The sequence below is a fragment of the Artemia sp. Qi Xiang Cuo genome, chromosome 17 (genome assembly GCF_049724085.1).
Source record: "Artemia sp. Qi Xiang Cuo chromosome 17, ASM4972408v1, whole genome shotgun sequence".
Lineage (NCBI taxonomy): Eukaryota > Metazoa > Arthropoda > Branchiopoda > Anostraca > Artemiidae > Artemia > Artemia sp. Qi Xiang Cuo.
The window spans coordinates 33,159,015-33,175,180 of NC_142810.1; the positions used below are offsets into that span (position 1 = coordinate 33,159,015).

Genomic DNA, 16,166 nt, shown 5'->3' on the forward strand with positions numbered 1-16,166 from the left:
CGACCAGATGTCCTAACGAGTAACAAAAGGACGAGATATAAAACAGTTCGAGGAATGGAGCTTGTTGGTTTCTAGTCACTTTCGACCTATAAAAAGAACTAGAACTCTGAATCTCGGAATCAAATGAGCATCATCTGAAGTTGCTATGACCATGAGGAGGAGGTTGGGGATGAGGAAGGGGAAGCCCCCTCCTATGCGGAATAAATTTTGCTCATTTTGGGGATTAATGTTAATCTTTACTTTCATAACAACAGCGTAAATAAGAAATATTCCCGAAAATCAAGAGGGATTATATATCAATTTCTACCTCCACCCCCTCCATTCCTTAGAACTAATTCTACTGTTTATCAAAAGGCTCAGTGAGAGTTAGAATATTTTGGCATTAAAATGCACTCTTTGAGGCATCTGCCCCCCTCCCTAACTACAAAACAATCAGAGAACCCTACTGTAGAAGTTTCAAACTCTCACCTACAAATATTTGGAATTGTGCATTTTTTTTTTTACCAAAGAATGATCATGGATAAAAACTACATCAAGTAAAACAACAGGGAATTTACCTAATACAGTGAAATTTTCTTAAATCTTAAGAATATGTTAGCTTTATTTCCATGAGCCGTCCTCAGCACGGTACGTATATAAATGAAATAAAACTTACAATAAAATGGGATCTTAGGACTAAAATTGAAAAATTAAAACAGTGCCAAGTTTGTTGTTTTTATCACGAAAATGAAGTGGTCTTCGTCGTTACTTAAAGATCATGGACATGTGTTGTTGTTTTTCCCCTTAGGGATGAAGTATCGAAGCAAGTGTCCTAGAACATTGGGAGAGGACTCATTCGAACAAAAATTAAAAGTTTTTGATCTTTTAAGTGAACAAACTAAATAGAGGGCAATCAGTCCCTTTCCTATGCCCCTTTTCACCCCTCAGACATCCAAATTAATTTTTGAGATAGCCATTTGGTTCATCATAATTGAAAGGTCCAGTAAATATGCCTTTGAGGACGAAATGACCTCCCCCCACCTCTAGGGAAAGGGCTGTAGGTCTTGCAATATGTCCATTATGTACAGATAGTATTTTTTATTGGGGAACATACGGATATTTTTTTGCGGGGGAGTTTTCAGCAGGGGGACGGATTTCCCGAGGGAAAATTTTCAACAGGGAGGAAGTTTTGTGAGAAGAATTTCCCTGAGTTTATCTACATAATTCTTTTTATTTATCTTTCTTTCTCTTTTGATGCACAATTTTACATATTGAGAAAGTGTTATGGGGAAAGTTTCAGCTGGGACCAAATTGTCTGGCAAGAATTTTCTGTGGGAAAATGTGGGTAAAGTCCAAACTTCGACGGAGATACAAGAAAAGCTCAAAGTAACGTTTGGTCAAATCCAACACCAAATATAAATTTCACGCCTTACCTTTCTCACGAAATTTGTAAAACTTTGTCACATATATCAGAATCCCAAAGACTATATTATCATTGTTACCTTTGACAGGACGTAGATAGAAAATTCAACTGCTTTAGTTAAGCTGCATTTTTTTGCAGCATACGCTTTACTCACTTTGTGAATAGGATTATAAAAAGACAAGTACTGCTTATAGCAAAAATTAGCATAGTTTGTAAAAGCAGTCTAAAAAAGTCTTTTTTTCAAATTAAACAATTCCCAATATAAGATTAATTTAAAAAGGGTCTAACTGGCCTCTTAGCCAAACCAACCCGTAGATAGGATCCTGATATGGGTTTTAGCTGCGCCAAATCTGGTATCAAAATAAAGTGAGCAGAGTAGAGTTGCCTTTGTATGCCCTAATTTTTCATCCTTTGAGTGACCAACAGAAATAGTTTTTCCAGACCCTTTCCCTCCCCCGTAGCTTCATCGCTTAAGTAGTAATAAGGTTCAGTAAAACGTGACAGTGTTGCACCTGATCTGATGCCTATCGTACCAATAAGATAAATAATCGGGTATTTTTCAAAATTGCCTGTTAAAATACCCGCAAATAACTGCCGCAGGACCATCAGGTTGGCAGCTAGTAGTGGAGAAATGAATTAAAATGATATAAAAAACACCATTTAAAGCTTTCTGTAAGAATGGGCTTATGAAAAATGAACAGACAATACATAATCACCTGCTCACGACCATTCTCTTGGCTGCAAGCGCTGTAGAAAAACAAAACAACAACAACAAAAGTTGACATTCTGCACTATACAATACTTTCTGCTCGCGCTGTAAGAATGGCCTCATAAAAAGCGAGTGAGCAGATGTGTTCTCTTGAATGAGTCCCTTTTCATCCTGCAATTCTGCGACAATCCAGTAGGCTCTTAGTGCTGGTGCAACAGGTCCTGTACCCTGTTCTTTTAAGAGTAATCCCGTGGTCCCGAACTTGTCCGCGAGGTCCCTTCCTCAGAAGCTAGCAAGACCGACTCTGGTAGTTACAGTGAGGCGCATATCCTGCGCAGTCTTAAAGAGGAAGATTTAGGTCCTTTCTTAATTATATTTATTGGCACAAAGAATAAAAACGAGAATATGACTCGTCTAAGGTTTACACGCAAACTGTATCATTAAATTAAACAATACTATCAAATAATAGTTCGATCAATATTAAATAACGCTTACGCTCAAAACAATCCTTCGCAATTGACTTGTTTTACAGGACTATGGGGCTATTGACTATTTAATATAGTTGTTCATCACAACCTGAAATTAATGTTTTTGTGTCGTATGGGGCTTATTCCTGGTGATATCAGTCTGAATGTATATAGCAATTACATGTGTATAGCAATTTCATCAGACTAGCTTCTTCATTTCATTTTACGCGAACGGGACAGAAATTCCCTGAGGTTGGCCAGAAGGCCCCCTCCCTCCTACCTTAAACCTGTGTACGCCTATTTAGTGTAACAAAAAATAAAAAAAATATTATTCCATGCTTTCTGATTTTAGGTAATGTCGATATGTTGCCTATTACTGATGAACCTGTAGATGAAAATGAAGAATTTTGTTGTGTTATGTCTTCGAAAATAGGAGACTTCCGGCTTCTCTATGGCGCTGAAGTGGATTGTGTAACTGCAGATAAAAAAGTGACCGCTGCCATTCTTGAAAAAGAGAAATCCTTAAAAGACTTTGTAGAGCTCAAGACTTCTCAAGTAATACAAAATACAAGACAGGAGAAGAACTTCAAAAGGTTGGTAGCTGATTTGTCATAATTTGCTGTAGAAATTGGTCGAGAAAATCACGTTTATTATGGTATGTGACAAAATGAAGTACCAAAACAATTTCAGGAACCTGCTCCAGAAGTAAGTTAGGCTTATGTTCAATTGCATAGCACATAATATTACCCTCATTTAATTCCCCCCTGAAAGCATGAAACACGATCAGTATTACAATGCCAAGAAACAAAAACAGAACCGCACCACACCTAATCACGAAACAAAGAAACCAATATGTTTGTTTCAGTTGAAACATTTTTATCCTAACAATTGTGTTTCAGAGAAAGACTACAGTTTTCTTTTTTCCTGATCATGGTAATACTAAGGTAAGCGACGTTCGGAGCTCAGTATAGTAAGAGATGGAAATTCGAGGCTTTTTGGAATATGAAGATTACAAAACAGAGATAATGTATATGTATTCCTCTGAAGTTTGAAAAATTTCAGAAAAAAAACTCAATTTTTGCGGTCAACTAATGACAATGATCAAAACAAAACTGTCCTAGCTCTAATAGTGAAATTCTGAGGGATCATGTAACGTCAGACACGTGTAGAACATGGAATTATCTAATCGAACCCTGGGAATGAAAATTTATTATTCTCTAGATCTTTAGGAAATACTTTTAGAAAGAGCAATCTGGATATCCCAAACTTTGATGTTATAAAAACAAAATTTAGATTTTGATAAAATTCTGATGCGTATATAAATCTCGCAAACGTGTTTATAGTCATGCTTGTGATTAGCAACACTCGTTGAGGTCCTCCCCGACGCCACAACGAGGCCATACAGGCAGGGATTCTCTTCTGGGTAGTGGAACGGAGAAACAAGATTATGACAGAGTGAAGACCCACATTCATTAACGTATTTGTTTTGTACTAGACTGGAGATTAGAGTCATAAGACATCAAAGCCATTGGTAGGGTAAAACGAAAATTGAAATAGTATAAAACTTGTTGTGGATACCTGTTTTCCTATGTACATTATCAATAGTTTGACTTTCAATGTTTCTTGGGCTGAGAGAAAACAAAATGATTCAGCTGACTGTAATCTGTAGAGCAAAAATTATTTCTACGAATTGAAAGCCTCTATATTGCGTCTAATCCTTTCGTACTCACTTATATTTGAAAGTGATTTTGGGGGCAGGCTTGCAAAATTAATTTGTATACAAACGTCATTTATCGCTTGGAAATAGTATTGGAGGAGTCGAATTCGTCAAGGAAGAAAAGAACATGCAATTTGTATGGGTATTAGGGAATAATATTGGTAGTTATCTCAACTTTGTAAAGCATGGAGAGTAAAAAACAACCTATTAAATTGTTTTCCGCATTAATGACGTTGGATGATTAATCCAATTAATCTAATTGGATTAATTAACCTTAACCCAATGGGTTTTTCTAGAAATCCACTGTTAAAAATAGCCAGTTCTGCGAGAAGTTTTTGATATGTCTAATCCCAGATATGTAACTACCATGACAGCAGTGTTGTGCCAAGTACTTTTACTTAAATACAATTACCAAGTACTCCAGGAACATTTTTACTTATGTCTAAGTCTCAAGAATTCCTCCAAGTATTTTTTTAAAAGTACTTCAGTACTTAAGTACTCAAGTATTTCCACAGTACTTCAGTACTTAAGTATGGAAGTACTGACCTGAAGTACTAAGTACCAAGAAGAACTAAGTCACCACTGTAGTATCTACTTAGTTTCCCGGTAGGTACTGACGGAGACAAACAATCAAGGTAAACAGGAAGGAATATCACTTGCAGTTATCTCACATAGTTGAATTCCAGAAAGGTTTCATGCTGATATTTGTTAGAAGAACTCTTATGGCAATGGTACCATATAGACTGTGATCATACTATATGCTAGTTTTTAGAATAAAATGCTTGTCCTTGAATATCTGATTCTGAACCTTATCGAAAAGGTACCTTAGCCAAGACAATGGAATGTGTTCCCTATTTCGATTACCAGATGCAGGAAGTCTTAGATAATAAAAATGCGGTTCGTTTAAAATATAAGAATGCTAGATAGTCAAAACAATACCAAACGTGCAACATATAATGCTACATGGCAATTCAATTGGATTTCTTGCTTTTTCCCTTCAAGAGTAGTAGATTTTTCAAACTTAGTATCTCCAAGCATGTTCTATTTTGGGCTAAAAATTCTTCCATCAGCCGCTGGTGCCGACGAAAGAATAACGCAATTAAATTTTCTCATCATTTCCATTACTCTTGGGCAGTCTCTTAGCATGGTTGATTCTTTCGCCTATAAGCCACATATGAAAGAACCTCGACCTTCACAATATTTTTATCGCGTTTACGGTTCTCTGAAATATTTGCGGTACGGTAGTTTCTTCGTCACTATTGTCAAAGTATTAATCACTAGACAAGTAACTAGCTCTGTCAGTTCTTTCAGCCTCGTTAATAGCTTTGGGATCTTCAACCTTTCTTGCTTCTTATACCCAGAATCCAGCAGCTACATCCCTACTCTCAATAGGGAAACATTAAGTTTGAAATAAAGATGACTTGAAGGGGCAACAACATAATCGTTGGTAGGAAAACACCCTTCGTCCAGGTTAGTAGGAAATCTTTCCTCCAGACCCACAAGAAGAGCATATACATGTAGTTTAAATGTACCGAATTTAGGGTAAATTGTACCAAAGTAGCCCTCTTCTTCCCCCCAAGGATATCCAGAGCAACCGCTAATGGCTCCATGACTCATTTATATTTCTAGGAAATCTACGACACGAAAACCAAACCTAGGTTTCTGTAAAGCATCAGAGACATCATGAAGCTTCTATTTTTTTTGCGAAAATCCATCAAATGTTTCACACTTTCATATTCCGAATTCCATAAAGTTGTCACAGGCCTGGTGAGCTGTCTAAGGTATACCTCTTTGATAGTATCTGCGGCTTTTGAGGTCTTGTTAACAGTGTCCCAGAGTACTTGGCAGCGCACTTGGCAAAAGTGGTATAGTACTGTCGCTTACATGCAACATCATTCAAGGCTTTATCAGCATCTGTGGATGCAAGGAAATTGAGTGTATGGCTAACACATCTGAAATGAGAGGGAAGTGGGAAATAGTCAAAGCATTCTTGCTCACCCTGATTTCTAAGAATCTCTCCAACATTTAAAAACGAGAATAAGCCGTTTTGACATGCTTCATCTTCATTCTCATCGCCACTTACTTTACCCTCATCACTGGAGTTTGTCGGAAATTCTCTAAGTGTTTTACTGAAATTTGAAGCATGGTCAGTTAATACTACGCATACATTTCTTTGAGCCGCAGTTTTATATCTTGTAAAGACACCATTCAGCTGCTCAGCGATTTTGTCGCAAGTATGTGATCCCTTAAAACGTGAACATGCAAGAACAAAATATTTCCACTTAAGATCTTCGTCAAGCAAATGGGCAGTCAAGGGTATATAGTCTGTCGATTCAAGCTCACGAATCATAGCCTTCTGTACTTGACAGCTGAAATGACCGCATCTGGTTCTATTTTTCGGTTAATAAAAAAAGTGTCCATACAAAACGAAAAACAAATCAACATACTCCAAGGTTTCCTTGTTTAAAATTTCTACTACTTGCACTATTTCAGAAAAGTAGAATCCCTTGTTAGACGTTCGAAAGAGTCGTAGTGAGTATCTTCCCAATAAAGTTGGTATGGAAATTGAACACTTATCTAAAAGTACTCAAGTAACCTCAAGTACTTCTAGTTTTTATTGAAGTGCGAATATTAAGTACTGTCGGAATCTGTTACTCAAGTAGAGTACTCAAGTGTTACTCAAGTTATCTAAAAGTACTTAAGTAACCTCAAGTACTTCTAGTTTTTACTGAAGTAAGAATATTAAGTACTGTCGGAATCTGTTACTCAAGTAGAGTACAAGTACTGAGATTATTTACTTAAGTACTTTTTACTGGAGTATTTCCCAACACTGCATGACAGTACAGACTTCCGAAATTAAAAGACAATGTGGAAACTATAGGTTTCGAAAGGTCTTTCCATTTCCACCCCAGTCTAAATTAAATATAGATGACAAACCAGATATTGTCTGTAGATGACAAACTAGATTCTAATATTACAAAATAAAAGTCCAAATCAGTAACTTAAAGAGTTTTGTATTTCATAAATACTGTTTGGTTTTCATCACAGTAAATATTTAATTGTTTTCAAGGTCTCTAGTCGAAACTCTGCAACTAGAGTTACAGTTTGAGGACCTAAAAACAAAAACACAGTACACAACATAGAGTACAAAAAAAACACAAAACACAAAAAAGAGTACACAACATACATGTTTCGTAATGTCCTTCCAATATCTAACACAACTTGTATCGAAGGGTTACCAAAATTATTAATTTTGCAAATAAAAGTTTAAAATCAGTATAATAATTTTTGGAAATAGCAAACAGAACATAGTCAACGTTCTGGAATAGCTTTTGATCACTATCAAAGGTTGTATCATGGGTTTTTGAAATCATAAATCATTGCCTACGCGTTTCTGTAGGCTTGGCAACGACCAATGAAATGATCTTTAATTCCCAAAAAGGATTGTATCTTAAGGGTTTTCGATGTCACCAATGAAAAATGTAAGACTAACATCGTAATATGAACTTTCAAAAACAAGTCAGTGTTTACTTACAGGCGGCTTCCAGTTTCTGTTGCAGTCTGTATCAAAGTATTTTGTTATTCTTTTGATTTCAGACGTGATATTAATATTACAAATTAGAATTCTAAAATCAAAACATGATGTGTAAACCCATAATCGGTCAAATGTGATATTTGAGTGTTTTGTGTGTAACTAACTAAAAATATGCAGCTAAAGTTACAACTTTTGAGTCTTAGCCGTACTCACACACATATTTATTTGCAATGTCTACTATAGCTTTAAACGAAGAACTTCTCAATTCTGTAATTATGAACAAAAACACAAAGGAGTAGGTAAATGTCTCGCAAAATGTATTGCATCACCATTAAAACTGGTGTTTAAGAGTTTTCGAAGCCACGAATCACAGTTTGTGCGCCAATGATACTAATAATACCAGAAAAATATTGAAAAAAAAAACGGTTAATATATTGAAAACAAACTTTGACGATATAACTGAATTGTAGAAAAAATTCTTAGGCATTGGCCTCAATGGCTTTTTGATCCCAGCTCTGATAAAGAAAATATATTTCTGTCCTATATTGATTCAAGTAAAGATAGTTGCAATTATCAGAGTTCCTTATATTTTGAAAATAAGATTAATAAAAGCATTCTTTAATTCCATGACTTAACTCTTCATGTAAGATCTGTTGTTCCAACTCCCACTCCAAACCTCAGCAAACTCTTAGGGTCGCTCCGACATAGTTACACATTCAGATTAGGGGAGTGGTTCCTGATTCCCACTGGAACTGATTTTGGGCCATGCCTAATATATACATTTTTAAAATACTGATTTTAGAATTTTGTTATTCTAAGTTTTATGTGTATTCACCTGAAGGAAAATTAAAAGGCCATTAAGTGGGTATCTTTTGTCGGGTCCTTCTCTAGGCGTATTTTATACAAAAAAAAAATTCTCTGAATACAACACGCTTTACACAATATATGAGTTCATTGCAGTAGTGTCATGTATATTTTTTCTCTTTAAATGCATATGAATGTGACGTAATTCACATGAAAAATGTTTTTCCACAATTAAGGCTCTAAAGCATAGTCAGCAGAAGGGTGCACGTCCTGCCCATGACGCACCAACTATTCCATGCCTCACCAGTGGGACCTGCGCCCCACGTTGAGAATCACGGGATTAGAGCCAACCTAGCGGAAATCTCTGGTTATCTTGGCTTTTCTCTGCTTAAGGTGCTTCTCCAAAATTAAGATGTAATATAACTCATTACGTCTTCTGTCCTGACATATAGCTTAACATGGTACACGGTGCGACTCACCCTTATATCTATGTGTTTTTGTTTTCTTTACTAATAGTTTTTTTTTTACCTAGAGCCTGCTCATGGCCCTAGGCCATTTAAAGATTCTTTTTCTTCTTTTTTTATTAGAGAGAGAATATATTTCTTGACGAAAAATGAACAACACAAAGTTGAAGTTCGTCAATAAGCCGAACGGCTTATGCGGCCATCTTTAAACTCCGGAACTGTTCTCTAAGTTGTTATTTTTTTTTAGGTTTAAACTAATAAAATGGTGGGCGCAATCATTTCTTGTTGGGATTCCAAAAATTATTTGTGGCTGGAGGAACCATGATGGAATCGTTAGTTCTATAGAAGAATTTGCTACATCAGCAATTCCTGGAAAAGGCAAGGTATGAATTTATGTTCTATTCTTGGAATAATTAATAAATAAGGATTGCTAGTAAATTACTGTTTCAATATTTCGCAAATTTAGTAGGAAATAATTGTGATTTTTGATTTATTTTTACATTTTACTTGTCAGAGAATATTTTAAAATAAGCTTATTTCCGAACGCGAAGCGCTTTCTTAACGCTTCAAAGCAGAGAATTGAATATAGCATAAGAGCATATCGATAAAATGGAAAGACGTATTTTACTGTTCGGGGAAGTCAAACTTATGCCAAATATAAGTCAAACTTAAAACGAGCAGAAATTACCACAAATATATTCGTTTTTCATTAAACACAAATTTTCGATTAGATCCACTTGTAACTTTCAACTTAGTTTTACTATTTTAAAGGACATTTTTTTGCCACAGTTTCTCCTTTTATTCCATTCCGTTCATAAGTGTATAAAACTTTAAAGTGTTAATTTCAGATATTTAATGCAGCTTTTGAATTGACTAGTTAAAAAAATATATGAAAGTGAAAAAAAAAACTTTTTAGTTGATTTTTGACAACTTTTATAGAAATAGATTTGTAAGGCAGAAAATTTTGATGATGAGAAATTATTGTGTGTTGAACAAAGTGAAACAGAATGAAACCCATTGGAATCAAATCTGTTTGTAATGTTCAATATAGTTTTACTATTGTAGAGACATTTTTTTGCTATTAACTTTTCTTTTTTATTCCATTTCATTCAATTGTAAATTGACATCGATTTAAAACTCTAAAACGTTCATTCGGAATTTTTGAAACAATCAGTTTAGTTTGGTGTCGCAATTTTTGAATTGACGAACTCTAAACTAATTTTGAAAATCAACAACAGAACAAACAAATAAAGATGTGCCCGTTATCAAATTTCTCGCAAAAAATGCAAAATTTCGTGTTTTTGCGCATGGGAATTTGAAATATCTACAGGGTTGATGGATATTCTGAATATGAAGCAGCAATGTTCATTAAGAAAGTAACTTTTGGAGAATGTTTCTACCATTTTTTTTTAAATTGTGCAAATTTTCTAAGCCTAGTAACTTCTTATGAGGAATTTCAAATTTAATGTGTTCAAAACTGAAGACATCTCCATGAGACGAGTAAACAGTATTTATAATTCGCAATAACCAGTTGATAAAGGACACAATGTTTTTTATGGGCTCTATGCGTATGCGCCCTGTGGGTTATATTTTCTATGTGCCCTTGATCTGTTGTTTCTGTCTGTACCTGTGCTGTATACGATTAAGATACGATTTGTTTGTAACAGATAATTCCTAACACGGCTATGACTTTTTTATTCTCAAGGGATAAGGTGTAATGATTGGAATCACATATTTGGAATAACCGCAAAAAGGATATTCTTCTGATATATTTATTATTATCCAAGTTCTTTTTTTAGCGTTTCGGTTACTATTGAAACATATATTTCTTTAATTTCAGTTCATTACCACAAACTATTTGATTATACAATCAAGCTAACTATATCCTAGAACGGGAACCGGTGTAACCCCCTCCCCCCCCCCCCAAAAAAAAAAAATCCTCCACACGCAAAATTGAGCAGCTAAAGAGAAAGTACAAAATAGATCCCTCAAAATGTCGATCAGGTGTTCTTAGGGGCAACAAAAGGACCAGATATCAAAAACAGTTTTAGGACAGGGGCCGGCTAGTCTCCAATCACTGTTGACTGATAAAAGAAGGATTAGAACTCTCAATTTTTGACCAAATGAGCATCCTCCGAAGTTTCTACGAACATGAGGCGGAAATGGGAATGAAGAAGGGGCAGTCCCCCTCCTATACGAAATAAATCTGTTCATTTTACTCTTAACTTTCATAATACGGTAACAACTCATTCTGTAGCAACTGGTTGAAAAGCAGACTAGATCTTAAAAAAGTGCACTGGAACTTTCGATTTCCAATTGAATGAGCCCTCTTCAAAGTTTATTTGAACACCCTTCCCATAAAAACCCTATATCTTAACAATGGGCAACTTGCATAGCTTACACCCCTTGTCCTGTGGGCCGGAAGTAGGGTTGTCTAACCCGGAGGCACGGCTATTTGACCATTAGACTATTTTGAACAAAATGGCTGTCCTAAAATTTGGGAAACGCCTAGACTCCCAAAAACACTAAAGAAAAGTCTTCGAGCTTCTGTCGATACAAATATGAAATTTATTGTTTTTCCCAAAAAGGCGCCACATGTATGTTTTTATCTCAAGGGGGTCGTATAGAACCAGTAATCTTAGACAGTCGAGAGAGGGTTCAATAGTATAGAAATTAAATTCATAATACCCTATTATAAACAATATCAAAACCACGAAATAGCAACAAAGTACCGGTGTCTGCCATTATGAGTCACAACAGTTTTAATCCGAGAAATGCCTTAAGTTTCACCAAACTCAAGGTCTAGGATACCCAATCACATTAAAAAACAAAGAAAACAAAGTAAAAAAATACTTACATAACGTTCTAGTTGTTGAGGCCTCATCGTTGCAAGGTGGCAAGGAAGCCTCAAAATGAAACTTCATATCAGAAACTTCAAAAAGTGCATGTTTAGGCCCAAATTTATGTTTCGTTGGGGCAGGGTTGCCACCCTTAGTGATTATCACTATTTCTAGTGATTTTGTATGTTGCCTAGTGATTTTCTTCTAGCCAGTGATTTATAGTGATTTTTGTTCTAAAACTAGTGATTTTTGCCTAAATCTAGTGATTTTTCAAAATATAGCGCGAAGATTCATGATTCAATCGAATAACTCATGCAATAAGCTATTTAAAAAACGCAAAACGGTGATTCACTACAGTTCCCAATATGTTCCAGAGTAGCATTTATGCAAATATACCGCCTTTAAAAAATCCGATTTCCTATCATATTTCCATATCAGATATAGACCTCAGAGCGTTATCATCAAAATAATAGGCGAATCGCGTTAATCACAATTTTGCAAAAATGTTCTATACTTCCTATTTCAACACATTTGCTCAGGTTGAATTTTTGTCTTTATATTTATGTTTTTTTTTTCTATAATCAGTTCTAAATCAGATTTTCTTCTGTTGAAACACTTGAAAGCGGAGAGAATGGTGGATATGAATACACCCTCTACATCTGCAAATAGAAAATAAGTGGAGCCCCCCCCCTGACTGAATGACGCTGCCTCATATTTTAATTTTGATATTTCTATTATAAAGCCTTGGAAGTGCCGATTAGACCAAGTAAGTCCCCCTAAGATTCAGCCTATGGGCGCCCATGGATGGAGTCATTGAAAAATAGGATGGTAGTTTTTGGATTTATGTGCTTAGATATCAAACAGTTGGTAGTAACGAACTTGAAGAATGGAGCGAAAATAGTAACCAAAACTTTAGAAACGGACTTCTGATATCAATCGATATATCATCGGCTTATTATGTTGTTTTCAAAATATATAAGATTCATTAAGCTGAGATTTACCCATAAAAAGCTAAGAAACTTTGGAAATTTGCCCGAAAAAGGGAGGAAACACCAACTAAAAGTCAAAGAATTTTAATTGAAAACAAACCATTAAATTTGGCGTATCAGAGAACTCTACTGTAGCTGTTTCAAGCCCCTATCTGCAAAAGTGTTGAATTTTGCATTATTTGCCAGAAGAAGAATCACGGATGAGTGTTAGTTTTTTTCCCCCAGGGGCGATTGTACCAAACCAACGGTCCTAGAACATCGGAAGAGGCGTCATTTGAGCGGGAAATAAAATTTTTGGCGTCCCTTTCATTTGAACAAAAAGATCAGAAGGGTACTAGCCCCCTCCCACCTTCCATTTCCTCAGAAATTATTCGATCAAAAGTTTGAGATAGCCATTTGGTTTAGCATAGTTGAAAGCTCCAAATCTATACCTTTAGATTTAACATAACCCACGCAAGCCCTGAGGATAGGTCTGGGGATGAAAGTATGCTAAGGATAATTTGCTAAGGATAATAAGGACAATGTATGATCTATGAAAACCAGTTTCACATCCAAAAAGACAAATAACGGGTGACAGAAAACACTGGGCTTGTGGAAGTTGGGCTATATATTTGTACATTAGGGGGTGGGGTAAGGTAAGGTTTAGTTAGGTTACTTTACTCCCACACCCCCCTAATGTGCAAATATATGGACCAAATTATATTATCATAATATAATTATATTATTATATAAACTAAAGTATTATATTTTCATCATATTTTGGCATATTTCATTAGGATTAACATAACTTTAATTCTTGGTTGTGTTCCGTATAAATAACAAGTATTTTTTTGTTTATTAAAGAAGCAATAAGACCGAGGTTTATCGAAATTTGTGAAGGGTGAGATAATTTTTTTCCATGAAAATATAAAAAGGTCATTTTCAAAATTGTCGCTGGTGTCCCAGAAATTATACCCTCTCAACAAGAGTAAAAAGAAAATACTGATAACCAATTTTCAGTGATCGGGGTATACCATTTCCGGAAAATACAAGGAGGAAGCAAGGATTTTGTTATATTCTCTGCATAAAGATGCAAAAAGGCATTTTTCAAAATTTCAAGGGTAATTTTGGCTTGATAAAAATTAGAACATCAATCTTGATATTTTTCCACATCTAGGGGGGTAATTTTACCCCCTTCCTGTGGGTGCGCCTGTATAGAACATGGTAAAGAAACAAAACAATTATTAATTACAATGATAAAGAGTATTATAATTCTAGTGATTTTTAGTCAATAATCTAGTGATTTATGTGCTAATTTAGTGATTTATTTTTCAACAATCTAGTGATTTTTTGTTTCACCGGGTGGCAACCCTGGTTAGGGGTCTTTCAGATCAATATGAGGGCGGTGTTTTCATCTTATCTTCTGTCGTTTGAAGGAATATTTTTGGAATAAGCAAAAATGTTGAAGTTTTGCGTAGAGTTGAGAAAGAAGTGGAAGTCACTTTCCTGTTTGGGACAACTCTGAATACGGTATTAGAAACAAACCGAATTCAAATTATTGAGGAAGGCAAAGAATATCATTGATATTTAAAATTAACATAAATTATCTTATATTTAATGCGGCTAACGCCCCCCCCCCCCCCACTCACCACCGTTTACGCTATAATCCCATTTTTTATGTCTCAAAGCTTGAAGAATGATTACTCTCTCACAAGAGAAATTTGCTAAAAGTTTTTTCTTTTTTTCTTGTACTACTTAAAAAAAATAAGGCGTATTTCCTTGGTGCATATGTTTGGAAAGATAATTGACAAGTAAAACTTATTATTACCAGCCCGCCATGTTTCTTGCATTAATAAAAGTACCAGTTCGAGTGCACCAAGCACCAGGTAAGAGTGGGGTGAGGATACGGGGCAATGGTCGTAAAGAGCACTCCATCACTAAAAAATTGTTCTTTGGTCTAACAATATTCGTATACAATTTTTTTGATAAATATCTTGTGTTCTCTTTACTTCAGTGCCAACACTTGGCTACACTCACCATGACCAGAAGACTATCGAGGGAGATTGTTCCCGGAAGGTCGCACATACAGCAGAAATATAGTAGACCTGCCTATGTATTCTTAGGCACGCACACAGGGGGGGGGGGGAGAGCATATCCTCTCTAGGGATATTTGATTTGTATGGTTTTTTGCACAATAAGGTTTTTTGCATTTCCAGGAATGCCCCCCCCCAAAAAAAAAAGGATCCCCCAAATAAATTCATCAGCATGTAGATTTTTATGCCCGTTGGATGTGTCACATGGGATCGTCAAATTAAATTTTACAGTTTAATCAGTGTTTAACATAAGGTAACAGCTATTTCTCACTGGTCTAAGGTTTAGCATTAAAGTGAACAAGATCTATTTTTATGCAAATTCTGAACGTAATGTATTCAAAGTTGATAACTGAAAACGCACTTTTTGTCACTTGTAGTTGCTGTAGGTTTCCTCGGATGCATTGAAACCCTGTAATTTTATTTCTAGTTTTTATGGAGTGGCAATGCTTGCATCAACTTCCTGCATGATATTTTAGGCTTTATAAAAGCAGAGCTTGATAACTTGGGCGATCTAGAAGGAGGTACAATTGAATGGTCTCCAGGAAGATCAGTTATGTTTAAGAAACTCCCCAGAGATACTAAATCATCAGTTCTACCTCACTGGTTTATTGAATAGTGATTTTTGTTATGCATACACATTTAAATTTTGTTTTTATAATTGAAATATATAACACATCTACTATTATGAAACTGTTCATGACGAAGCGTTTTTTTATCTAGTAGTTACTAAGCTAGGGAGGATCTGTATGTTTTGAGAGACAACGTATTTTATTTATTGTTATTTGAGTTAGGGAGGAGGGCAAGAGCAAAGATGTTCATTGGGAGGAATATTGAAGAAAAGTTGTTATTAGCCCCCCCCCCCTCTCCAACGTTCCTGTGACGAAAACAAAATCTCCCCGAAGAAATAAGCAAATGTTTGAAAGGATTATAAATTTAGATATATTAGCTAGCGCATATTATGTAAACTAGGGTTTGTCGTAAAAATTTAGGGTTTGGTAAAGGATTGGGGGTGGGACAGGGGGGGGGGGGTTCAGACTTCATCCCCACTAAAATTAGTTCAACATACCCTTTATTAAAAAAAAACTAGGGATACTGGAGCCTCAATATGAAAATTACGAACCCCCCCCCCCCACTAATGTTACGATTCCTATAGATTCATCCTTTTGG

General features: G+C 35.5%; 1 protein-coding gene across 5 annotated transcripts in view; it reads left to right on the forward strand.

Annotated features, from left to right (window-relative positions):
- LOC148942120 (decapping and exoribonuclease protein-like) overlaps positions 1-16,166 on the forward strand; it is a 62,765-nt gene that overhangs the window by 46,179 nt on the left and 420 nt on the right. For 4 of the 5 annotated variants that reach the window (XM_089102916.1, XM_089102914.1, XM_089102915.1 and 1 more), the window contains exons 3-5: positions 2,931-3,171; positions 9,346-9,481; positions 15,427-15,722. In XM_089102916.1, the coding sequence (XP_088959042.1) occupies positions 2,931-3,171; positions 9,346-9,481; positions 15,427-15,615 (566 nt within the window). In that variant the 3' untranslated portion in view covers positions 15,616-15,722. Of the gene's footprint in view, positions 1-2,930; positions 3,172-9,345; positions 9,482-15,426; positions 15,723-16,166 lie in introns of those variants that run through there. The other variant, XM_089102919.1, reaches the window with a different exon arrangement.